This window comes from Nerophis ophidion, linkage group LG10 (assembly GCF_033978795.1).
Source record: "Nerophis ophidion isolate RoL-2023_Sa linkage group LG10, RoL_Noph_v1.0, whole genome shotgun sequence".
Taxonomy (NCBI): Eukaryota; Metazoa; Chordata; class Actinopteri; order Syngnathiformes; family Syngnathidae; genus Nerophis; species Nerophis ophidion.
The window spans coordinates 4,148,398-4,175,545 of record NC_084620.1 but is presented as its reverse complement, the minus strand read 5'-3'; the positions used below and the strand labels follow the sequence as shown (position 1 = coordinate 4,175,545).

At 42.0% G+C, this 27,148-nt stretch overlaps 1 protein-coding gene across 1 annotated transcript; it reads right to left on the bottom strand.

The window, feature by feature from the left end:
• Positions 1-26,883, bottom strand: tspan12 (tetraspanin 12). The gene is made up of 7 exons (XM_061912094.1): positions 26,392-26,883; positions 7,345-7,427; positions 7,105-7,240; positions 5,205-5,270; positions 3,039-3,146; positions 2,811-2,954; positions 1-672 (listed from the first exon to the last, which is right to left on the bottom strand). The coding sequence occupies exons 1-7, from the start codon at positions 26,455-26,457 to the stop codon at positions 457-459; spliced, it is 819 nt and encodes a 272-aa protein (XP_061768078.1). The 5' UTR covers positions 26,458-26,883; the 3' UTR covers positions 1-456.
• Between the last annotated feature and the right edge of the window lie 265 nt (positions 26,884-27,148).

The window sequence follows — 27,148 nt, the reverse complement described above, 5'->3', positions numbered from 1 at the left end:
TGAACTTACGTCTCTTTACTGTGGGCTTCAGGAATCAGAACAAACTCCCTTACTTACCGTCAGGTGCGCAACACCACGTAAATCATTGGCCAATTAAAAGCAACCCCATAACGCTGTAGCCAACATTCACCAGGAGATGGCAACAGACAACATAGAATCACTCTATTACAGACAGTGTTGCCATGGCTGTAACTTCCTCGTTCTTCTGCTTCGTCTCCTTGTGTGTGAAGTTTTTTTATTCAAATCCATAGATGTTGTAACGTGATTGGGCGTGGCCTCCAGCTCCGGCTGAATTTCGGGAGATTTTCGGGAGAACATTTTTTCCTGGAGGTTTTCGGGAGAGGCGCTGAATTTCGGGAGTCTCCCGGAAAATCCGGGAGGGTTGGCAAGTATGCCCTACAGTTGGCAAGTATGCCCTACAGTTGGCAAGTATGCCCTACAGTTGGCAAGTATGCCCTACAGTTGCGAGGCGTCATGAGTCACGGCCACGGTGCCACCATGCACCAACGTCGGGTCTGTGTGTAGTTTACGGCCATAATAAAGCGCCCACAGCAGCATCAGAGTGAGCGCCATGGCCAGGATCTGGGCCACGCCCATGGCCACGCCCAGGAAACGCAACAGCTGTAGCAGCGTGCTGCCGCGAATGAAAGACAAAATCTTTGGACCGCAACCCTAAAGGAAAGACAGAACATCACTAGACCGCGCTGATGGTACATTAAAGGGGAACATTATCACCAGACCTATGTAAGCGTCAATATATACTTTGATGTTGCAGAAAAAAGACCATATATTTTTTTAACCGATTTCCGAACTCTAAATGGGTGAATTTGCCGATTGAAACGCCCTTCAATTGTTCGCTGTCGGAGCGATGACCTTTCACCCGTGACGTCACAATGGGAAGCAATCCACCATTTTCTCAAACACATTACACACACAAGTCAAATTAGCTCTGTTGTTTTCCGTTTTTTCGACTGTTTTCCGTACTTTGGAGACATCATGCCTCGTCGGTATGTTGTCGGAGGTGTAACAACACGAACAGAGACGGTTTCAAGTTGACTTATGTGGAGTGTGCATCGATTAGCACGGAATGCTATTAGATGCTAACATGCTATTTAGGCTAGCTGTATGTACATATTGCATCGTCACGCCTCATCTGTAGCTATATTTGCATCCAGCCTTTCCCTCCACCTACATTTAATTCCAAACAAACACATACCAATCAACAGATTCAAGTTGCACCAGTGTCAAAAGATGCGAAAGTCCCTTGTTTGTTCTGCACATTTTACCGACGATAGCGATGGCACAGAGATGTGTGGATATCCTGCGACACTCAAAGCAGATGCATTTCCAACGATAAAGTCAACGAAATCACAAAAATGAGTTTTGTTGATGTTATTGACTTATGTGCTAATCAGACATATTGGCTAATGGCATGACTGCAAGCTTATCGATGCTAACATGCTATTTAGGCTAGCTGTATGTACATTTGTAGCTATATTTGTATCCAGCCTTTCCCTCCACCCACATTTATGCCAAACAAACACATACCAATCGACGGATTTAAGTTGCTCCAGTGGTCAAAAGATGCAATCGTTGGTTAGAAGGCGATCGCCGCTCAATAGCTTCAGTTTTTTCTTCAATTTCGTTTTCGCTACCTGCCTCCATACTCCAACCATCCGTTTCAATACATGTGTAACCTGTTGAATCGCTTAAGCCGCTGAAATCCGAGTCTGAATCCGAGCTAATGTCGCTATATCTTGCTGTACTATCTGCCATGTTTGTTTGTATTGGAATCACTATGTGACGTCACAGGAAAATGGACAATGGATTTACAGATAGCAAAAATCAGGCACTTTAAAGCCTTTTTCCGGGATATTCCATGATGGGTAAAATTTTGAAAAAAACTTCAAAAAAATAAAATAAGCCATAATTTGCCTCATTTATAGCTATATTTGCATCCAGCCTTTCCCTCCACCCACATTTAATGCCAAACAAACACATACCAATCGACGGATTCAAGTTGCACCCGTGGTCAAAAGATGCGAAAGTCCCTTGTTTGTTCTGCACATTTTATCGATAATAGCGATGGCACAGAGATGTGTGGATATCCTGCGACACTCAAAGCAGATGCATTTCCAACGATAAAGTCAACGCAATCACAAAGGTGAGTTTTGTTGATATATTGACTTATGTGCTGATCAGACATATTGGCTAATGGCATGACTGCCAGCTAATCGATGCTAACATGCTATTTAGGCTAGCTGTTACATTTGTAGCTATATTTGCATCTAGCCTTTCCCTCCACCCACATTTAATTCCTAACAAACACCAATCGACGGATTTAAGTTGCTCCAGTGGTCAACAGATGCAATCGTTGGTTAGAAGGCGATCGCTGCTCAATAGCTTCAATAGCTATTCGCTCAATAGCTTCAGTTTCTTCTTCAATTTCGTTTTCGCTACCTGCCTCCACACTTCAACCATCCGTTTCAATACATGCGTAATCTGTTGAATCGCTTAAGCCGCTGAAATCCGATTCTGAATCCGAGCTAATGTTGCTATATCTAGCTGTACTATCCGCCATGTTTGTCTGTATTGACATCACTATGTGACGTCACAGGAAAATGGACGGTGGATTTACAGATAGCGAAAATCAGGCACTTTAAAGCCTTTTTTCGGGATATTCCATGATGGGTAACATTTTGAAAAAAAAACTTCTAAAAATAATATAAGCCACTGGGAACTGATTTTTATTGATTTTAACCCTTCTGAAATTGTGATAATGTTCCCCTTTAAAGAGGGCGCTGTCTCACCTCTTGGTGGAGATCGCTGAGGTCATGTTGGTGGGCGTGGCCAGCACATCCTGGATACTGATTGGAGCAGCAGGAGTCAGGCGGCCACTCCATCTCGGTCATCTCCAGCCAGTCGGTGAAGTAGATCACGCCGCAGCACTTAAACTGCGGACAAATACACCTTCCATCACCTGTGTGCGTGTGTGTGTGTGTGTGCGTGTGTGTGCGTGTGTGTGGGAAACTTCTGACCTCCGTCTGAAAGGTGTCCCAGGTGTGTGTTAGCCACTGATGGTGATGATGGCCAAAGTTTGACATCCGGAACTTCAGGCTGATCATGTCAGAGCGATGCACGGGAGGCTGAACAGACACACACACACAGACACACACACACACACAGACACACAGACACACACACACACACACACACACACACACACACACACACACACACACAGGTTATTATTTGATATGGGGAGCAAGTTTTTGATCATCACTTGCGGGGACCACCCTTTCTACAGCAGCGTTTTTCAACCTTTTTTGAGCCAAGGCACAATTTTTTGCGTCGAAAAAATGCAAAGGCACACCACCAGCAGAAACTCTGTTCACAGTAAAAAATTGCTTTTGGATATGTAAGGATAACCGAGCATGCATCACTATAGCTCTTGTCTCAAAGTAGGTGTACTGTCACATCACATCCTGACTTATTGGAACTTTTTGGCTCTTTTCCTGTGTGTAGTGTTTAACTTCTTGTCTTGCGCTCCTATTTTGGTGGCCTTTCTCTTTTTTTGGTATTTCCCTGTAGCAGTTTCATGTCTTCCTTTGAGCAATTGATTGATTGATACTTTTATTAGTAGATTGCACAGTACAGTACATATTCCGTACAATTGACCACAAAATGGTAACACCCACATAAGTTTTTTAACTTAGTCAATTAATTTTTGAGCCATATTTCCCGCATCTACTTTGTTTTAGCAATCAAGACTATTTCAGTTGTTGTGTGGACGTTTTCGATTGTCATGTCATGTTCGGACGTACTTTGTGGACGCCATCTTTGCTCCACAGTAAGTCTTTGCTGTCGTCCAGCATTCTGTTTTTGTTTACTTTGCAGCCAGTTCAGTTTTAGTTTGGTTCTGCATAGCCTTCCCTAAGTTTCAATGCATTTTCTTAGGGGCACCCACCTTTTGTTTATTTTTGGTATAGGCAATAGACACCTTTTTACCTGCACTCTGCCTCCCGCTGTTTCCGACATCTACAAAGCAATTAGCTACCTGCCGCCACCTACTCATATGGAAGCTCTAGACAACACTGACTTTTTGATTGATTGATTGAAACTTTTATTAGTAGATTGCACAGTACAGTACATATTCCGTACAATTGACCACTAAATGGTAACACCCCAATAAGTTTTTCAACAAAAGTGGTATAAAAGCGCAAACAGGTGAAATGTGACAATACAATGCTACAATGTTTACTCTAATAATACAAAGCTGCCATGCAGGCTGTTATTTTCTTTAAAAAAATAATAATTAATCCAAATCAATGTCACATTAAATATTCCACTTTGAGATATTTTTTGGGGAAATGTTGCATATTTTGTGTTTGCCAAAAACAAAGTTGTATTTTTTCTAAAGAAGGACCTGATAAGAACAAAAACAAAAAACATAAACAACAATAAGTTATAATTGACGGATGGATCTGAAGTTGATCTCAAGACGATTGTGTTTAAAATAAACAGTGGGGAAAAAAGTTTTTTATTTTTAATGAGTAGGACCCTTTTGGATCCCTAATATTTTTAGTGCGATTTTTTTGTGTGTGTCATTGCTAAAAAAAATAACAATAAATTGAAATTAATGGTGTTATGTGTTGACATTTTTAAGGCTCCAATTATTTTATAATCTCAAATATTCCACTTTAAAATCTTATTGGGGGAAACTATTGCATATTTTGTGTTTTTTTTCCATAACAAAACAGGGTTTTATTTGACAAAAAGGGCATACAACTTAAATCTTTAAAAACGTTATATTGACAGATAGACTTAATGTTCATCTAGACTGAGATTTAAACCTTGAATAACAATAATACAAAATAATGACACATTTTGAATATTTTTTTGACCTAACTCTTGTGGGGTCCCTGGGACCAAGCCTGAGTGGAGGCCTAAATGTACATTTTTACACATATATTGTATGGGTTTTTGAAATGAAAAAAAATATCAAAACGGCCCCTGCTCGCGTTGATTTTTCAGAGTGCGGCCCTCAGTGGAAAAAGTTTGGACACCCCTGGTGTAAACAAAGCGATGTCCCCATTAAGTAAGCATTACCAGAACACACACACACACACACACACACACACACAGGTGTGTCACCTCTCTGCTGATAACACAAACATGCACATAAGGGCAGGTGTGTGGGTCACCTGCTCGTAAGTCCAAACAGCGCTGGCCAGCTCCACACACAAGATGACCATCAGACAGCAAAAGTACTAAAACACAAATATTCAGCAGTGTCAATTCTACAGTAGATGGGCGCCATTGTATAGGGGGCGCCGTAAGAATGAGGGGGGGGGGGGGAGTCCTTTTGCAATGGGCCAAGGACCCTATTGAAACTGTAAGGTTTTATTCTTTCTTTATTAGGGTCCACCAGGCCCATTGCAAAGGACTCCACAGGAGTCCTTTGCAATGGGCCAAGGACCCTATTGAAACTGGTGCGTTTTATTATTATTCCGCACCTATTCGCTGTAATTTGACCCCTTTGACATGCTTCAAAACTCACCAAATTTGACACACACATCGGTCTGGCATGCCTTCCCAACTTATTAGGCAGCCAAACCAGAAAAATCTAAATTGCGCGCTAGCGTCCCCTAGGAGGAAAGAAAAACAGACTGCTTGTAACTTCCGTTAGGAATGTCGTACAGACATGAAACAAAAACCGTCACGTAGGTCTAACCTAGACCTAGATTTCATAATTTTACCTTCTAGGGCAAAAATCAACAAACATTTTGAAAAAACCCCTTCAAAGCTAAATTTTCGCAAAAAATACTATTTTTGCCTCTTTGAGCTGAAATTTGACCCCCTTAAAATGCTTCAAAACTCACCAAACTTGGCACACACATCAGGACTGGCAAAAATTGCTATCTAATGAAAAAAACAAATCCCAATACTCAAAATTTCGCTCTAGCGCAATTTTTGAATAAAACAGCAAAAACTGCTCCTGGGAAGAAAACACAAACAAAATTGCTTGTAACTTCCAGTAGGAATGCCGGAAAGACATGAAACAAAAACTTCTATGTAGGTCTCACTTAGACCTACATTTAAATAATTGACATCCTTCGGCAAAAATCAACAGGAAGTTAAAAATTACCCCTTCAAAATAAAAGTTTTGTAAAATCCCGTCACCTTTTTCAAACGTAAACTCCTCCTAGTGCATTTGTCGTTTCGGCTTCAAACTCGCACAGGAGAGAGATTGAACCCTTTTGATTAAAACTATCCAACAAACTTTTGATTACTGCTTCGGTTTGGATTTTACGCGCCTTCAAAGAACCCCTGCGCAAAGTTTCCTAAAAAATGTCCTTTTTGCCTCTTTAAACTGTAATTTGACCCCCTTAAAATGCTTCAAAGTGCAAGTTAAAGCTCTACTATGCAAAGCGAAAGCCATTTATCAACAACATCCAGAAACGCTGATCTGTAATTTGACCCCCTTAACATGCTTTAAAACTCACCAAATTTTACACACACATCAGGACTGGCGAAAATTGCCATCTAATAAAAAACCAAACCCCGAAAGTCAAAATTGCTCTCCAGCGCCCCCTAGGAAAAAACCCAGACAAAACTGCTTGTAACTTCTGTTAGGAATGTCGTGGAGACATGAAACAAAGACCTCTATGTAGGTCTGACTTAGACCAGGGCTTGGCAGCAGCCAAAGGCGGACCCGAACAACGCTGCTTTCAGCTTTAATTATTATTATTATTATTATTCCGCCTCCTCTTTGAACTGTAATTTGACCCCCTGAACATGCTTCAAAACTCACCATATTTCACACACTCATCAGAACTGGCGAAAATTGCTGTCTAATAAAAAAACCAAACCCCAAAAATCAACAATGCGCTCTAGCGCCCCCTAGGAAAAAAAAAACAGACTGCTTGTAACTTCCGTTAGCAATGTCGTAGAGACATGAAACAAAAACCTCTATGTAGGGCTGACTTAGACCTAGATTTCATTGTATTTATTATTTTACTTGCGAATTGTTGGGCGCAGATAAAAAAACCAAACATGTGCGTTTGTGGAGTTGTGGCAGTAATTTGTACTCTATTGTAGTACCCATGACAGCAGCAGCAGGTCGCAGCGCAGCGTGCCACACACGCCCAACATGGCGACCATCAGCAGGAAGCAGCACACCAGCACCAGCACCGGGTGAACGAGCGGAGAGAACGTCAGCACGGCCGCCTCCTCCAGCCTGACACACACACACACACACACACACACACACACACACACACAGAGTACATGTTTCACTAGGACATGATCGGGTTTTGTTTGTTGATGTTGCTCCACACTGACCTGGTGTGAGCCGTCAGGGTCAGGACAGCGTTCAAGGAATCTCGGATCCACGCCGCCACTCCCAGAATGCACGCTGACATCAGCTAGAAACACACACACATACACACATGTGCACGAGCACACACACACGCACACAGATCAGTTTCTGCTACAAATAAGTTCTGAGAATTTGAAAGTGGCCAGTGCACACATACACACGTTAAAACAAGTTTGTTATGTTGATGAGTTATAAATATCTTTTGCCAGAGTTCAAAGTAAGGAAACATAAACAGACAGTATCATTTAGCTCAGGGGTGCACAAACTACGGCCCAAGGGCCGCATCTGCCCTTCCAGCGTCCAAAATCCGGCCCGAGAAAACTCCCAAGTTAAAAAAAAAAAAAGTGTTATTTTTGTTTTTGTTCATTTATTCTTTTTTAAAATATGTCTTTTCTAATCCATTTTCTACCGCTTCTTACTCTCTGTGTCGCACAGGCAAACCATATTGTCTAAAAATGCATTTTACCTTTTTTAACGTAACATCATCCAAATGATCTTAAAGTCCTACTGAGACCCACTACTAGCGACCACACAGTCTGATAGTTTATATATCAATGATGAAATATTAACTTTGCAACACATGACAATACGGCCTCTTTAGTTTACTAAATTACAATTTTAAATTCCCCGCGGAGTTTCCTGTTGAAAACGTCGCGGAATGATGACGTGTTTGTGACATCATTGGTTGTCGGTGACATTTTAGTCCAGCACCACTTGTGGCTAAAAGTCGTCTCTTTTCATCGCATAATTACACAGTATTTTGGACATCTGTGTTGCTGAATCTTTTGCAAGTTGTTCAATTAATATTGGAGAAGTCAAAGTAGAAAGATGGAGGTGGGAAGCTTTAGCCTTTAGCCACACAAACACACGGTGATTCCTTGTTTAAAATTCCCGGAGGTGAAGCTTTACTATGGATCAGAGCGGTCAAGTGAACATGGATCCCGACCACTTGTCAACCGCCAGGTTTCAGTGAGAAAATTGTGATAAAAAGTCGCCTATTACCGAAGATCTGCAGAGCTTGCGCCGTCCATGCAGCTGCCGTCGACTTCCCTGAGACACTGGCGTCAACACACCCCTCCGACTATCAGGTACTATTTAACTCACTAAAACACTAGCAACACAATAGAAAGATAAGGGATTTCCCAGAATTAACCTAGTAAATGTGTCTAAAAACATCTGAATCACTCACAATGCAATCGCTTTTTTATTTTTTTTACTTAAATTTTTATTTTTTTATTTTTTATAGTCTTTTGCTATCAATATCCTCATCCACGAATCGTTCATCCTCGCTCAAATTAATGGGTAAATTGTCGTTTTCTCGGTCCAAATAGCTCTTGCTGGAGGCTCACATTGTAAACAATGTGAGGATGTGAGGAGCCCTCACACCGGTGATGTCATCGTCTGCTACTTCCGGTAAAGGCAAGGCTTTTTTATTAGCGACCAAAAGTTGCGAACTTTATCGTGGATGTTCTCTACTAAATCCTTTCAGCAAAAATATGGCAATATCGCGAAATGATGAAGTATGACACATAGAATGGAGCTGCTATCCCCGTTTAAATAAGAACATCTCATTTCAGTAGGCCTTTAACCCAATGCGGCGCCCGAGTCAAAGAATTTGGGGACCCCTGATTTAGCAAATAGCACCTAACTTACAAGCCTGCCAGTTTGTGGCTTACGTTCAAATTTCTGCCCCAAAACACATTTCTTTGCTGGGTGATAAACAATTAGTATGTATTTTCGATGTCACGGAATGCATGTATAAAATCAATCATTTATTCCTCGGCTGTAGAAGAAGCTCAGAAGAGGCCGAATACTTATCAGAAGTTCTGACAAACAGGACCAGCAAGATGATAAATCACTAAAACAGGTAAGATGTTTTTGGATTTTTTATGAGGGTTTTTTTTCCACATCACTGATTCCCACTGATTAACGTGGACCCCGACTTAAACAAGTTGAAAAACTTATTCGGGTGTTGAGGTGGTGACTTGTCCAGGGTGTACACCGCCTTCCGCCCGATTGTAGCTGAGATAGGCGCCAGCGCCCCCCACCACCCCAGAAGGGAATAAGCGGTTGGAAATGGACGGATGGATGGACCATTTAGTGGTCAATTGTACGGAATATGTACTGAACTTTGTAATCTACTAATAAAAGTTTCAATCAATCAATCAAACCCACCTGTGCTTCCCAGACCTCGCGACTGTCAAGATAACACCATCATTTCTAGAAACTGGAATCCTATGCGGTCCTTCTCACATTACATTGACGACAAGGTCTTTGAAGACTTGGCGGCTTTCAAATCAGATGAGGGCTTGATCTTATGCATATTGCCTTTCTAGAATCAACATATTTTGGGTCAGAAAACCCAAGTGACCAATAATAATGAGCCAGAAAAGGAGAAAACTGGTTTTTGAACTCCCTTAGATGATCAATAACAATGGAGAAAGACATTCTTCGGAGAGTCAGGACACTTCTGGACAAAGTAAGGCAAGACGGTCCAAAACAGGAAAGGTCTGCATTGAGCAAATTAACCCTTTGATGGTCACTGTCCCATCAGAACATTTGTTCCAGTAAAGCAAGATTCCTGAAGGCTAGAAGGTGTTCGTTGTTGCTTCTCTAGATCAGTGTTTTTCAACCTTGTTTGAGCCCAGGCACACCACCAACAGAAATTATTTAAAATTGAAACTCACTTAACAGTAAAATGTGGTTGTCGCAATTGTTGGATATGACCTTAAAGCATAAGTAAGCATGCATCACTATAGCTCTTGTCTCAAAGTAGGTGTACTGTCACCACCTGTCACATCACATCTTGACTTATTTTCACTCTTTTGCTGTTTTCCTGTGTGTAGTGTTTTACTTCTTGTCTTGCACTCTTATTTTGGTTGCTTTTTCTCTTTTTTTTGTTGGTATTTCACTTTAACAGTTTCATGTCTTCTTTTAAGCGACATTTCCCGCATCTACTTGGTTTTAGCAATCAAGAATATTTCAGTTGTTTTCATCCTTCTTTGTGAAGACATTGTTGCTTGTCATGTCATGTTCGGTTGTACATTGTGGACGCCGTCTTTGCTCCACAGTAAGTCTTTGCTGTCGTCCAGCATTCTGTATTTGTTTACTTTTGTAGACCATTCAGTTTTAGTTTGGTTCTGCATAGCTTTCTCTAAGCTTCAATGCCTTTTCTTAGGGGAACTGTCACACCAAATTTCTTCCCCCCTACAAAAACCTTCCCCCCAGAAGAAATTTGGCGTGACAGCCCCTCTAATGCCTGAAGGACCCCAATGAGGGCGTGACAATACCAAGTTATATGACTCTTAAGGGTTACAGCTGCAAAATTAGCGAAGCAAAAATAGCTTGAAAGGTTAGCATGCTGGAATGCTAATATTTTTTTCCTCACCGTTAAGGGTTACAGCTGCAAAATTAGCGAAGCAAAAATAGCTTGAAAGGTTAGCATGCTGGAATGCTAATATTTTTTCCTCACCGTTATTTTTCACCAATGACAATCAGCCAATTATAATGCTTTTAAAACAGGCAGCTGTGTGGGCTGCTTTAAGGTCCTTCCACCCTCATCGGGGTCCTTCACCCATTAAAGGGGCTGTCACGCCAAATTTCTTCACCCCTACAAAAACCTTCCCACCGGAAGAAATTTGGTGTGACAGCCCCTCTAATGCCTGAAGGACCCCAATGAGGGCGTGACAATACCAAGTTATATGACTCTTAAGGGTTACAGCTGCAAAATTAGCGGAGCAAAAATAGCTTGAAAGGTTAGCATGCTGGAATGCTAATATTGTTTCCTCACCTTTAAGGGTTACAGCTGGAAAATTAGCAAAGCAAATAAACCTTGAAATGTTAGCATGCTGAAATGCTAATATTTTTTCCTCACCATTAAGGGTTACAGCTGCAAAATTAGCAAAGCAAAAATAGCTTGAAAGGTTAGCATGCTGGAATGCTAATATTTTTTCCCCACCGTTATTTTTCACCAATGACAATCAGCCAATTATAATGCTTTTAAAACAGGCAGCTGTGTGGGCTGCTTTAAGGTCCTTCCACCCTCATTGGGGTCCTTCACCCATTAGAGGGGCTGTCACGCCAAATTTCTTCCGGGGGGAAGGTTTTTGTAGACGGAAGAAATTTGGCCTGACAGCACCCACCTTTTGTTTATTTTTGGTTTAAGCATTAGAAATCTTTTTACCTGCATGCTGCCTCCCGCTGTTTCCGACATCTACAAAGCAATTAGCTACCGAGTTCTAGACAGCACCGACACTCAACAACAACACATCATTTGCAGACTATAATTACTGGTTTGCAAAAAATATTTTTAACCCAAATAGGTGAAATTAGACATTCTCCCACGGCACACCAGACTGTATCTCACGGCACACTAGTGTGCCGCGGCACAGTGGTTGAAAAACACTGCTCTAGATTGTCGGATGCTGAACTTTGAAGTAAAATAGAGGGAAGGATACATTCGCCATGAAACTGTTCCCACAAGAGGTTTCATGTACTTTGACCACTATTTCACATCAATTAAGCTCATGGATTAATTGTTGGCTAATGTCCTTACACAACTACAACCATAACAACAATAAGGTCTCACAGCCATGCCAAAATTAATTGTTGGCTAATGTCCTTACACAACTACAACCATAACAACAATAAGGTCTCACAGCCATGCCAAAATTAATTGTTGGCTAATGTCCTTACACAACTACAACCATAACAACAATAAGGTCTCACAGCCATGCCAAAATTAATTGTTGGCTAATGTCCTTACACAACTACAACCATAACAACAATAAGGTCTCACAGCCATGCCAAAATTAATTGTTGGCTAATGTCCTTACACAACTACAACCATAACAACAATAAGGTCTCACAGCCATGCCAAAATTAATTGTTGGCTAATGTCCTTACACAACTACAACCATAACAACAATAAGGTCTCACAGCCATGCCAAAATTTGAAAAGAGAACTCATTCCTAATAGTCATGTGATCACAAAAACAAGCTTTAGTTTTAAGCCTCGTTTACAGTAAGCCGGATAAGGTTATCCAAGGTAAATCCCACCTAACCTTATCCGTGTCCACACACAACAATGCCACCGTTTAAGACCCCCTGCTCCCCTCTGTCTGCCGGCGCAACGCGACCTAGAACGCATGCGCACGTCATAGTCGCACCCGGTGTTGCTTTGTGTGCAAGTTCTTAAATTGGAATTAAATGATCTGAACAGTATATATAGTAGGAGTGTGGGAAAAAATCGATTCCAATACGAACCGAATCAAATACGTTGTGCGATTTAGAATCGATTCTCATTTAAAAAAAAAATAAATTTTATTTATTATTTTTTTTAAATCAATCCAACAAAACAATACACAGCAATACCATAACAATGCAATCCAATTCCAAAACCAAAGCTGAGCCAGCAACACTCAGAACTGCAATAAACAGAACAATTGAGAGAAGACACAAACACCACACAGAACAAAACAAAAGTAGTCAAACGAAAATGAATATTATCAACAACAGTATCAATATTAGTCATAATTTCAGCATAGAAGTGATTAAAAATCCCTCATTGACATTATCATTAGACATTTATAAAAATAATAAAAAAAGAACAGTGGCTTACACTTGCATGGCATCTCATAAGCTGGACAACACACTGTGTCCAATGTTTTCACAAAGATAAAATAAGTCTGATTTTTGGTTCGTTTAATAGTTAAAATAAATTTACATTATTGCAATCAGTTGATAAAACATTGTCCTTTACAATTATAAAAGCTTGTTTTAAATAATCTACTACTCTGCTAGCATGTCAGCAGACTGGGGTAGATCCTGCTGAAATCTATGTATTGAATGAATACAGAATCCTTTTGAATCAGAAAAATATCGTTTTTGAATCGGGAATCGCGTTGAATCAAAAAAAAATCGATATATTATCGAATCGCGACCCCAAGGATCGATATTGAATTGAATCGTGGGACACCCAAAGATTGGTAGCCCTAATATATAGTGTTGTGTTATTTCAATTAATTGGAATCCAGAGTACTGTGGGGCCCTAATGTTGTCAATTACACCTGAGCCATCACAAATTAATCAAATCTTTATAAAGGCACGTAAACAATGTGATAACGAACATTTTGCAACAATCAATCTAGGGATCTAGATATCAGGTCAGACCACTCCTCAATCTTTTTCTTTCACCTTCATTGTCCATTCGTTTTTGCTGACTTTATCTACTCTGGACCTATAAGTTGAGTCCGCAATATACATGGCAGACAATAACTGATAAAGTCTGCTTTGCCAGTCCAAATACATTCAATGTTTTCCGTAGTCTTCTCTCGATGGCCAAGAAATATAAAGCACATGCTACCTTTTTTATCGCATTCACGGGAGCTTGCATTCTCGTTGACTCTCCTTCTACAAATGGACAAAGTTTTTTGCTAAGTAGAATCACAACTGACCAGGGCATTCGAAATTTCTCTTGCCATCTGAGAAGTATTGAATCGGAAATAGCTGCAATCGTTCTTTCTAACGTCACTGGCTGTGTGGGCGCGGTCTTTCTGCCGTCACTTCCTCTCCGAACTCAGTTTGTAAACGATCAATGAGTCCATACAAAGCTAAGTACTGGAGATTAAAGAAATACACGGCGCATTTAGCCGTGTAAAAATTTGTCCGAGGAGGGGGACCTTAAAAGATGGTTTAGTGTGGCCGAAACAGGACTTGGGTTAAATACAGTGGGGCCAAAAGTATTTAGTCAGCCAGCGATTGTGCAAGTTCTCCCACTTCAAATGATGACAGAGGTCTGTCATTTTCATCATAGGTACACTTCAACTGGGATAGACAGAATGTGAAAAAAAATCCAGGAATTCACATTGTAGGAATTTTAAAGAATTTATTTGTAAATGATGGTGGAAAATAAGTATTTGGTCAACCATTCAAAGCTCTCACTGATGGAAGGAGGTTTTGGCTCCAAATCTCAGGATACATGGCCCCATTCATTCTTTCCTTAACACGGATCAATCGTCCTGTCCCCTTAGCAGAAAAACAGCCCCAAAGCATGATGTTTCCACCCCCATGCTTCACAGTAGGTGTGGTGTTCTTGGGATGCAACTCAGTATTCTTCTTCCTCCAAACACCACCAGTTGAGTTTATACCAAAAGTTCTATTTTGGTTTCATCTGACCACATGACATTCTCCCAATCCTCTGCTGTATCATCCATGTATCCATTTTGGTATAAACTCAAATCATCGTGTTTGGAGGAGGAAGAATACTCTGTGACCGCATGCTGGGACTCTATTGCATGACAAGCAAAACCAAAAAATGAACCTTGTCTGTGATTGCTTATATGTTGCCGTCACTAACTCCTAAATGCACTGCAAGTCAGATAGCAGAGCGTTGAACCAAAGAACATTGAACGCTTCCTGGACTGCCAACTGCATCCGGCAAATGACCTGCTTAAATACCGAGAACTTGACCACACTGGCAAGGGAGTAGACGACAGTGAGGATTGCTAAGAAGAGTACGAGCCCCCATTTAAAGAGAGAATTACAAACCCCGTTTCCATATGAGTTAGGAAATGGTGTTAGATGTAAATATAAACAGAATACAATGATTTGCAAATCCCTTTCAAGCCATATTCAGTTGAATATGCTACAAAGACAAGATACTTGATGTTCAAACTCATAAACTTTATTTTTTTTTGCAAATAATAACTAACTTAGAATTTCATGGCTGCAACACATGCCAAAGTAGTTGGGAAAGGGCATGTTCACCACTGTGTTACATCACCTTTTCTTTTAACAACATTCAATTAACGTTTGAGAACTGAGGAAACTAATTGTTACAGTTTTGAAAGTGGAATTCTTTCCCATTCTTGTTTTATGTAGAGCTTCAGTCCTTCAACAGTCCGGGGTCTCCGCTGTCATATTTTACGCTTCATAATGCACCACACATTTCCCGATGGGAGACAGGTCTGGACTGCTGGCGGGCCAGGAAAGTACCCGCACTCTTTTTTTTACAAAGCCACTCTGTTGTAACACTTGCTGAATGTGGCTTGGCATTGTCTTGCTGAAATAAGCAGGGGCGTCCATGAAAAAGACGGCGCTTAGATGGCAGCATATGTTGTTCCAAAACCTGTATGTACCTTTCAGCATTAATGGTGCCTTCACAGATGTGTAAGTTACCCATGCCTTGGGCACTAATACACCCCCATACCATCACACATCTGTAAGTTACCCATGCCTTGTTCACTAATACACCCCCATACCATCACACATGTGTAAGTTACCCATGTCTTGGGCACTAATACACCCCCATACCATCACACATGTGTAAGTTACCCATGTCTTGTTCACTAATACACCCCCATACCATCACACATGTGTAAGTTACCCATGTCTTGTTCACTAATACACCCCCATACCATCACACATGTGTAAGTTACCCCTGTCTTGTTCACTAATACACCCCCATACCATCACACATGTGTAAGTTAGTCATGTCTTGTTCACTAATACACCCCCATACCATCACACATGTGTAAGTTACCCATGTCTTGTTCACTAATACACCCCCATACCATCACACATGTGTAAGTTACCCATGTCTTGTTCACTAATACACCCCCATACTATCACACATGTGTAAGTTACCCATGCCTTGGGCACTAATACACCCCCATACCATCACACATGTATAAGTTACCCATGCCTTGTTCACTAATACACCCCCATACCATCACACATGTGTAAGTTACCCATGTCTTGGGCACTAATACACCCCCATACCATCACACATGTGTAAGTTACCCATGTCTTGTTCACTAATACACCCCCATACCATCACACATGTGTAAGTTACCCATGTCTTGTTCACTAATACACCCCCATACCATCACACATGTGTAAGTTACCCATGTCTTGTTCACTAATACACCCCCATACTATCACACATGTGTAAGTTACCCATGCCTTGGGCACTAATACACCCCCATACCATCACACATGTATAAGTTACCCATGCCTTGTTCACTAATACACCCCCATACCATCACACATGTGTAAGTTACCCATGTCTTGGGCACTAATACACCCCCATACCATCACACATGTGTAAGTTACCCATGTCTTGTTCACTAATACACCCCCATACCATCACACATGTGTAAGTTACCCATGTCTTGTTCACTAATACACCCCCATACTATCACACATGTGTAAGTTACCCATGCCTTGGGCACTAATACACCCCCATACCATCACACATGTGTAAGTTACCCATGTCTTGGGCACTAATGCACCCCCATACCATCACACATGTGTAAGTTACCCATGTCTTGGGCACTAATGCACCCCCATACCATCACACATGTGTAAGTTACCCATGTCTTGGGCACTAATGCACCCCCATACCATCACACATGTGTAAGTTACCCATGTCTTGGGCACTAATGCACCCCCATACCATCACACATGTGTAAGTTACCCATGCCTTGGGCACTAATACACCCCCATACCATCACACATGTGTAAGTTACCCATGTCTTGGGCACTAATGCACCCCCATACCATCACACATGTGTAAGTTACCCATGTCTTGGGCACTAATGCACCCCCATACCATCACACATGTGTAAGTTACCCATGCCTTGGGCACTAATGCACCCCCATACCATCACACATGTGTAAGTTACCCATGCCTTGGGCACTAATACACCCCCATACCATCACACATGTGTAAGTTACCCATGTCTTGGGCACTAATACACCCCCATACCATCACACATGTGTAAGTTACCCATGTCTTGGGCACTAATACACCCCCATACCATCACACATGTGTAAGTTACCCATGTCTTGGGCACTAATGCACCCCCATACCATCACACATGTGTAAGTTACCAATGCCTTGGGCACTAATACACCCCCATACCATCACACATGTGTAAGTTACCCATGCCTTGGGCACTAATGCACCCCCATACCATCACACATGTGTAAGTTACCCATGTCTTGTTCACTAATACACCCCCATACCATCACACATGTGTAAGTTACCCATGTCTTGGGCACTAATGCACCCCCATACCATCACACATGTGTAAGTTACCCATGTCTTGTTCACTAATACACCCCCATACCATCACACATGTGTAAGTTACCAATGCCTTGGGCACTAATACACCCCCATACCATCACACATGTGTAAGTTACCCATGCCTTGGGCACTAATGCACCCCCATACCATCACACATGTGTAAGTTACCCATGTCTTGTTCACTAATACACCCCCATACCATCACACATGTGCAAGTTAGTCATGTCTTGTTCACTAATACCCCCCCATACCATCACACATGTGTAAGTTACCCATGCCTTGGCCACTAATACACCCCCATACCATCACACATGTGTAAGTTACCCATGTCTTGGGCACTAATACACCCCCATACCATCACACATGTGTAAGTTACCCATGTCTTGTTCACTAATACACCCCCATACCATCACACATGTGTAAGTTAGTCATGTCTTGTTCACTAATACACCCCCATACCATCACACATGTGTAAGTTACCCATGCCTTGGGCACTAATACACCCCCATACCATCACACATGTGTAAGTTACCCATGTCTTGTTCACTAATACACCCCCATACCATCACACATGTGTAAGTTACCCATGTCTTGTTCACTAATACACCCCCATACCATCACACATGTGTAAGTTACCCATGTCTTGTTCACTAATACACCCCCATACCATCACACATGTGTAAGTTACCCATGTCTTGTTCACTAATACACCCCCATACCATCACACATGTGTAAGTTACCCATGTCTTGTTCACTAATACACCCCCATACCATCACACATGTGTAAGTTACCCATGCCTTGGGCACTAATACACCCCCATACCATCACACATGTGTAAGTTACCCATGTCTTGGGCACTAATACACCCCCATACCATCACACATGTGTAAGTTACCCATGCCTTGGGCACTAATGCACCCCCATACCATCACACATGCTGGCTTTTACACTTTGCGTGGATAACAGTCTGGATGGTTTGCTTCCCCTTTGGTCCGGATGACACGATGTCAAATATTTCCCCAAAAATTTTGTAATGTAGACTCGTCAGACCACAGAACACTTTTCCACTTTGCATCAGTCCATCTTAGATGATCTCGGGCCCAGAGAAGTCGGCGGTGTTTCTGGATGTTGTTGACAAATGGCTTTCGCTTTGCATAGTAGAGCTTTAACTTGCACTTACAGATGTAGCGACAAACTGTATTTAGTGACAGTAGTTTTCTGAAATGTTCCTGAACCCATGTGGTGATATCCTTTAGAGATTGATGTCGGTTTTTGATACATTGCCGTCTGAGGGGTCGAAGGTCACGGTCATTCAATGTTGGTTTCCGGCCATGCCGCTTACGTGGGGTGATTTGTCCAGATTCTTTGAACCTTTTGATGATATTATGGAGCGTAGATGTTGAAATCCCTACATTTCTTGCAATTGCACTTTGAGAAATGTTGTTCTTAAACTGTTTGACTATTTGCTCACGCAGTTGTGGACAAAGGGGTGTACCTCGCCCCATCTTTTCTTGTGAAAGACAGCATTTTTTGGGGGAGCTTTTTTTATAGCCAATCATGGCACCCACCTGTTCCCAATTAGCCTGCACACCTGTGGGATGTTCCAAATAAGTGTTTGATGAGCATTCCTCAACTTTATCAGTATTTATTGCCACCTTTCCCAACTTCTTTGTCACGTGTTGCTGGCATCAAATTCTAAAGTTAATGATTATTTGCAAAAAAAAAGAAATGTTTATGAGTTTGAACATGAAATATGTTGTCTTTGTAGCATATTCAACTGAATATGGCTTGAAAAGGATTTGCAAATCATTGTATTCTGTTTATATTTACATCTAACACCATTTCCCAACTCATATGGAAACGGGGTTTGTACACAAGCTGAAGCATGGAAAAAATATATCCATAAATCTTCTTCTTCTGCTGATCTGAGAACCTACATCCTTCTTCCGGCTACTTCGTCGAGTTTCTCCCGGGGGATCCTGAGACATTCTCAGGCCAGCTGAGCGATAAAGTCTGCTCTTGGCTAGTGAGCCCACTTTAAAAAAAATGTGGGCTCAACTTAACTCATTCAGGTCAACTTGTTGCTTGACTGAGTTAAGTTGAGTCAACTTATAGTTTCAAGTATATTACACTTCAAAACATGAGTTGATATTCAGTCAGATGTAAGATGAACTTGAAAATATTAGTTGAGATATCTTTGAAATAAGTTGGTACACTGTAGTTTTTAAGTTTCTACAACTGACGAGTATATATGTACGAATATTCAGTTTAAACATTTCAACATTATCACAGTCACCGATATTTACAGACATCGCACTAACCACCAGCTTACAGGAACAGGAAACATCCACAATAACCCTTTGTTTATCCTTCTAGAAGACTGCTACTCTACCCACTGAGCCATGCCACCCATATAGAGGCAATTGAGACTACTTGTAATTTGTATCTGTATCATGTAATGTTCTCTGGAAAACATGACTTAAAGTCCTACTGAGACCCACTACTAGCGACCACGCAGTCTGATAGTTTATATATCAATGATGAAATATTAACATTGCAACACGTGACAATACGGCCGCTTTAGTTTAATAAATTGCAATTTTAAATTCCCCGCGGAGTTTCTTGTTGAAAACGTCGCGGAATGATGACGTGTACGCGTGACGTCACGGACTGTCAGGAGATATTAGCGCAGCACCATTTGCGTCTAAAAGTCGTCTCTTTTCATCGCCCAATTACACAGTATTCTGGACATCTGTGTTGCTGAATCTTTTGCAACTTGTTCAATTAATAATGGAGAAGTCAAAGTAGAAAGATGGAGTTGGGAAGCTTTAGCCTTTAGCCACACAAACACACGGTGATTCCTTGTTTAAAATTCCCGGAGGTGAAGCTTTACTATGGATCAGAGCGGTCAAGCCAACATGGATCCCGACCACTTGTCAATCGGCAGGTTTCGGTGAGAAGATTGTGGTAAAAAGTCGCCTCTTACCGGAGATCTGTGGAGTTTGCGTCGTCCTTGTATCTGCCGTGACTTCCCTCAGACACTGGTGTCAACACACCCGTGGACACACCCCTCCGACTATCAGGTACTATTTAACTCACTAAAACACTAGCAACACAATAGAAAGATAAGGGATTTCCCAGAATTATCCCTAAGAATGTGTCTAATTAGAATCCATGCAAAAGAAAATGATACGGGCCCTGTCATGGTCCAAGTTTAATGCCCCCACTCGTCATCTATTTCATAAATATCATCTCGTAAGACTGACAGAGTGCAATATTTATTAAAATGCTTGCTTAACCTATCAAGTCATTTACAGGCTGAATCTTAGGCTCTGTAGCTTGGTTGCTATCTACCATCCCCAGCATGCCCACTACACTCCTAACTTAGATCTAATAACAGGTAAACATGGTTTACTGGCTTGTACCGCTCACAGTGTCGTATGCAGGGGACCAAAGATTTGGAACCAGCTTAATGAGAGCCTCAAGATGCTGTATCCATTCTCCAACTTCAAAAAGAAACTGACAACTTACTTATTAACCACATATCTTTAATGCCTCATGTGGGGTAGACTACTGTTGGCTTTTGCATGGTTGAATGAATGTATGTGTGTATGTATGTATGCATGTATGTATGTATGTATGTATGTATGTATGTATGTATGTGTATGCTTGCTTTAGTACTATTATCTTGTGTTTATCAAATAGCGTTGTTGTTGTTGTTTTGTTTTTGTTTTTGTTTTTGTGCTTGCTACCATGTTTAATCTTTCCATGTATATATTGTCCTTTGGACCCCCTGCTAAAAGCTTCTTCTAGCTTATTTGGGGGACCCTTTCACGTACCAACATCTTTAAATGAGGATATTCACCATTATTGTAATTGTTATATGGCATTGTGAATAAACTTGTAAACTTGTAAACTAAAACATCTGAATCCGTCCCAATGCAATCGCCTTTTTTTTTTTCTAGTCCTTCGCTATCAATAACATCATACACGAATCTTTCATCCTCGCTCAAATTAATGGGGAAATTGTCGTTTTCTCGGTCTGAATAACTGTTTTTGTTGGAGCCTCCCATTAAAATCACTGTGAATATGTGAGGAGCCCTCACACTTGTGATGTCATCGTCTGCTACTTCCGGTAAAGGCAAGGCTTTTTTATCTGCACCAAAAGTTGTGAACTTTATCGCCGATGTTCTCTACTAAATCCTTTCAGCAAAAATATGGCAATATCGCGAAATGATGAAGTATGACACATAGAATGGAGCTGCTATCCCCGTTTAAATAAGAACATCTCATTTCAGTAGAACTTTAAGAGAAGTGAAAAATATGTTGGTTGACCTCATTTGATCAAATAACAGCGTGTGATGTCACATTGCTGCCGCATGCGTGTTGCTTGAAAAGCTCACCTTGACTTACTTTGTGAAGTTAGCTGAACTTATTTTTATGGGTTTAAGAATTCTCCTGCTTTTTTCTATAGTTGAAGTTGTCACAGCTCTTCTTACATATAGTTGTGATGGGCAATTTGTTCAAATAGTCCTGATGAAAAGCCAACATTACTTTTAACAGTGCATGGTGGCGGGACTCTCCTTTAGAGACAGGGTGAGCAGCTCCGTCATTTAGGAGGGACTCAGAGTTGGCTCGGGCATCGAATCAGGATGCCCCAAGAAATCCCTCTTTGTGAAAATGTTCAGGCTATGTCTGACCCCATTAGGAAGCATCAGACACGATGAAAAAATATATAAAATACAGTGGTACCTCAACTTACAAGTACTCCAACTTACGAGTATTTTGAGATAGAAACTGTCTCTCGGCTGTTTGTTATTCTTTAACTTGTGAACACAAAGTACAGGCCAAAAGTTTGGACACACCTTCTCATTCAATGGGTTTTCATATTTTCATTGTAGATAGTCACTGTAGGCATCAAAAATATGAATGAGCACAAGTGGAGTTATGTACTTAACAAAAAAAGGCAAAATAACTGAAAACATGTTTAATATTCTAGTTTCTTCAAAATAGCCTCCCTTTGCTCTGATTACTGTTTTGCACACTCTTGGCATTCTCTCGATGAGCTTCAAGAGGTAGTCACCTGAAAGGGTTTTCACTTCACAGGTGTCATAGTTTTGATGCCTTCAATGACAATCTACAAACCCCGTTTCCATATGAGTTGGGAAATTGTGTTAGATGTAAATATAAACAGAATACAATGATTTGCAAATCATTTTCAACCCATAATCAATTGAATATGCTACAAAGACAAAATATTTGATTTTCAAACTCATAAACTTCATTTTTTTGCAAATAATAATTAACATAGAATTTCATGGCTGCAATACGTGCCAAAGTAGTTGGGAAAGGGCATGTTCACCACTGTGTTACATCACCTTTTAACAACACTCAATAAACGTTTGGGAACTGAGGAAACTAATTGTTGAAGCTTTGAAAGTGGAATTCTTTCCCATTCTTGTTTTATGTAGAGCTTCAGTCGATACAAAGTTTATGATTTTTGGTAAGAGGAAAAGAGAGGACACCATCAAACTGTCAATAGATGGAATTGATATTGAAAGGGTTTCTGAACTTAGATTTTTAGGAGTGATACTGGATGATGGTCTGACATGGAAATCTCATATTGCACATGTACGAAAAAAGATGTCTAAGAGTATTTTTATATTAAACAAGGTAAAATATGTGTTGGATTATAGGGCAATGCGCATATTGTATTGTGCACTTATATTGTGTGGAAGTGTGGGGGAACACTTAGAAGAGGAACATAAAGGCATTGTATCAATTACAGAAAAGAGCTATAAGGATTATTCATAAAGTAGATTACTTAGAACACACTAACATATTATTTATTAACTCTGGACTATTGAAACTACAGGAGCTCGTAAAGCTACAGACATTGTGTGTCATGTTTAAGGCTAGAAGTAAAACATTACCAGCAAAATTACAAACATTTTTGTCATCACTTGTGAGAATACAGAGCATAGAAGAAAAGGTCATTTCAAACAACAATATTCAAGGACAACTTTAAAGCAAATGTGTACATCAGTGGTGGGGGGAAAATTGTGGAATTCTCTTTACAACGAGATAAAAAAACTGTAAAAATATATTCCAATTGAAAAAATATATATAAATATAGAACAATAATATCATATGGATAAGTGTAGCCATAAGTGTTTACATTTTGTTTTGTATTTATTATTTTACTTATTTTTTGTCTGGTTTTGTATTTGCTGTGTATCATTCCGAGAGGTGTATATTATTACTATTATTTTCTAGGTTTGGTTTATACTTTAGGCTGCACGGTGGCAGAGGGGTTAGTGCGTCTGCCTCACAATACGAAGGTCCTGCAGTCCTGGGTTCAAATCCAGGCTCGGGATCTTTCTGTGTGGAGTTTGCATGTTCTCCCCGTGACTGCGTGGGTTCCCTCCGGGTACTCCGGCTTCCTCCCACCTCCAAAGACATGCACCTGGGGATAGGCCCCTCCCACCTCCAAAGACATGCACCTTGGGATAGGTTGATTGGCAACACTAAATGGTCCCTAGTGTGTGAATGTTGTCTGTCTATCTGTGTTGGCCCTGTGATGAGGTGGTGACTTGTCCAGGGTGTACCCCGCCTTCCGCCCGATTGTAGCTGAGATAGGCGCCAGCGCCCCCCCGCGACCCCACAAAGGGAATAAGCGGTAGAAAATGGATGGATGGATGGGTTTATACGTTATGAAGTTTTGCACTTGTTGTGTTTTTCTTGTGTTTTTTGTTTTTGATTGTTTCATCACATTTGGATACATGTGTCGGCTTGAATGATATTCATGAAGTAAGATAATGTACTATGTCAAAGGGGGCAGGAAATTATAAGATTTTTTTCATCCTGCTCCTTCTCAGGAATTGTGTGAATTTAAATTGTATAATTGTGATATAATTATGTATCATTCTAAATGCACATGAATGAATGAGATAAATAAAAATGAAATGAAATCAACAGTCCGGGGTCTCCGCTGTTGTATTTTACACTTCATAATGCGCCACAGTGCTGCTCCTCAGCCTTCCCGGTAAGGTTTATCCAGGTGTACTGGAGAGGAGGCTACGCAGGATAGTCCAACCTCAGATTCAGGAGGAACAGTGTGGTTTTCGTCCTGGTGGTGGAACTGTGGACCAGCTCTATACTCTGGGCAGGGTTCTTGAGGGTGCATGGGAGTTTGCCCAACCAGTCTACATGTGCTTTGTGGACTTGGAGAAGGCATTGGACCGTGTCCCTCGGGAAGTCCTGTGGGGAGTGCTCAGAGAGTATGGGGTATGGGACTGTCTTATTGTGGCGGTCCACTCCCTGTATGATCAGTGTCAGAACATAGTCCACTCCCTGTACGATCAGTGTCAGAACATAGTCCGCTCCCTGTATGATCAGTGTCAGAACATAGTCCACTCCCTGTACGATCAGTGTCAGAACATAGTCCACTCCCTGTATGATCAGTGTCAGAACATAGTCCACTCCCTGTACGATCAGTGTCAGAACATAGTCCACTCCCTGTATGATCAGTGTCAGAGCTTGGTCCGCATTGCTGGCAGTAAGTCGGACACGTTTCCAGTGAGGGTTGGACTCTTCCAAAGCTGTCCTTTGTCACCCATTCTGTTCAGAACTTTTATGGACAGAATTTCTAGGCGCAGTCAAGGCGTTGAGGGGATTTGGTTTGGTGGCCACGGGATTAGATCTCTGCTTTTTGCAGATGATGTGGTCCTGATGGCTTCATCTGGCTGGGATCTTCAGCTCTCACTGGATCGGTTCGCAGCCGAGTGTGAAGCGACCGGAATGAGAATCAGCACCTCCAAGTCCGAGTCCATGGTTCTCGCCCGGAAAAGGGTGGAGTGCCATCTCCGGGTCGGGGAGGAGACCCTGCCCCAAGTGGAGGAGTTCAAGTACCTAGGAGTCTTGTTCACGAGTGGGGGAAGAGTGGATGGTGAGATCGACAGGCGGATCGGTGCGGCGTCTTCAGTAATGCGGACGTTGTATCGATCCGTTGTGGTGAAGAAGGAGCTGAGCCGGAAGGCAAAGCTCTCAATTTACCGGTCGATCTACGTTCCCATCCTCACCTATGGTCATGAGCTTTGGGTCATGACCGAAAGGATAAGATCACGGGTACAAGCGGCCCAAATGAGTTTCCTCTCCCTTAGAGATAGGGTGAGAAGCTCTGCCATCCGAGAGGAACTCAAAGTAAAGCCACTGCTCCTCCACATGGAGAGGAGCCAGATGAGGTGGTTCGGGCATCTGGTCAGGATGCCACCCGAACGCCTCCCTAGGGAGGTGTTTAGGGCACGTCCAACCGGTAGGAGGCCACGGGGAAGACCCAGGACACGTTGGGAAGACTATGTCTCCCGGCTGGCCTGGGAACGCCTCGGGATCCCCCGGGAAGAGCTAGACGAGTTGGCTGGGGAGAGGGAAGTCTGGGCTTCCCTGCTTAGGCTGCTGCCCCCGCGACCCGACCTCGGATAAGCGGAAGAAGATGGATGGATGGATGGATAATGCGCCACACATTTTTGATGGGAGACAGGTCTGGACCTGCTATCCCCGTTTAAATAAGAAAATCTCATTTCAGTAGGCCTTTAACTAATATTGACAAGCTGCAAGATCTACTAGTATTACATGTCGGATGTATTATGACACAAAATACCTCAATTCAAATATTGTTTTTTTCTGGGTTTTTATGAAATATTCTCAACATGGCCCTGCAATGATTTTGCGACTTGTCCAGGGTGTACCCCGCCTTCCACAAGATTGTAGCTGAGATAGGCACCAGCGCCCCCCGCGACCCCAAAAGGGAATAAGCGGTAGAATATGGATGGATGGATGGATTTCATCAACATGCGTAAAAAAAACAGTTCATGACTGAGAAGCTACAGAAAGTTGCAAAGAGGTGAGAAATGACTTTACCCAGAAGAGCAGGTTGAGAGTGTAGAGCAGCACACGCACGCAGCGCACCGCGTCCTGTCGCGCCATTCGGGATCATCTTGCTCGGTGCACCATGGTGACATGCTGAGCCGGGCCGGTACCGCAGTCCAACTCTTAAGTCACACCGCTTTACGCGCCTCCTTTGTCGGGGAAGCGAACAGGTGTGTACTTGTTTGCCCTCTTCTGCGCACGCGCACTGACGCTTAAAATAGTCGAGAGGAGGAGACCCCGAACAAATGTCATCTGCGGCTCCGGTCCCGGAGACCCCGAACAAATGTCATCTGCGGCTCCGGTCCCGGAGACCCCGAACAAATGTCATCTGCGGCTCCGGTCCCGGAGACCCCGAACAAATGTCATCTGCGGCTCCGGTCCCGGAGACCCCGAACAAATGTCATCTGCGGCTCCGGTCCCGGAGACCCCGAACAAATGTCATCTGCGGCTCCGGTCCCGCGGGCTCGGGAGGAAGTCTGCGCCCGGAGGGAGGATCGAGGGCGGTGGGAGGACTATAGTGACCCAAAGTTTGTTTCTATTACGTACAATGACCTCAGGACATGTCCAGTACTTTTTATTTTCTTATTTGTTGTCTTACTTTGTTGAACGTTTGGGCTTTAGTCAACTAAATGTGAATGTCAACACGTCACGTGACTTCCTGCGTCAACACTAACTCATACATTCTCTCCTGCAGTGCTTCTCAACCTTTGTTCAGTCATGTACCCCCTGTGGAAATTGTTTTAATTCA

What these genes read in the sequence shown, in the direction of transcription:
- tspan12 (XM_061912094.1), bottom strand. Translation starts at nt 26,457, where the DNA reads ATGGCGCGACAGGACGCGGTGCGCTGCGTGCGTGTGCTGCTCTACACT. An exon ending in CTCTCAACCTGCTCTTCTGG is followed by an intron (nt 7,428 to 26,391) that starts GTAAAGTCATTT and finishes GTGTGTTTCTAG; the next exon opens with CTGATGTCAGCGTGCATTCT. An exon ending in GGGACACCTTTCAGACGGAG is followed by an intron (nt 2,955 to 3,038) that starts GTCAGAAGTTTC and finishes ATTTGTCCGCAG; the next exon opens with TTTAAGTGCTGCGGCGTGAT.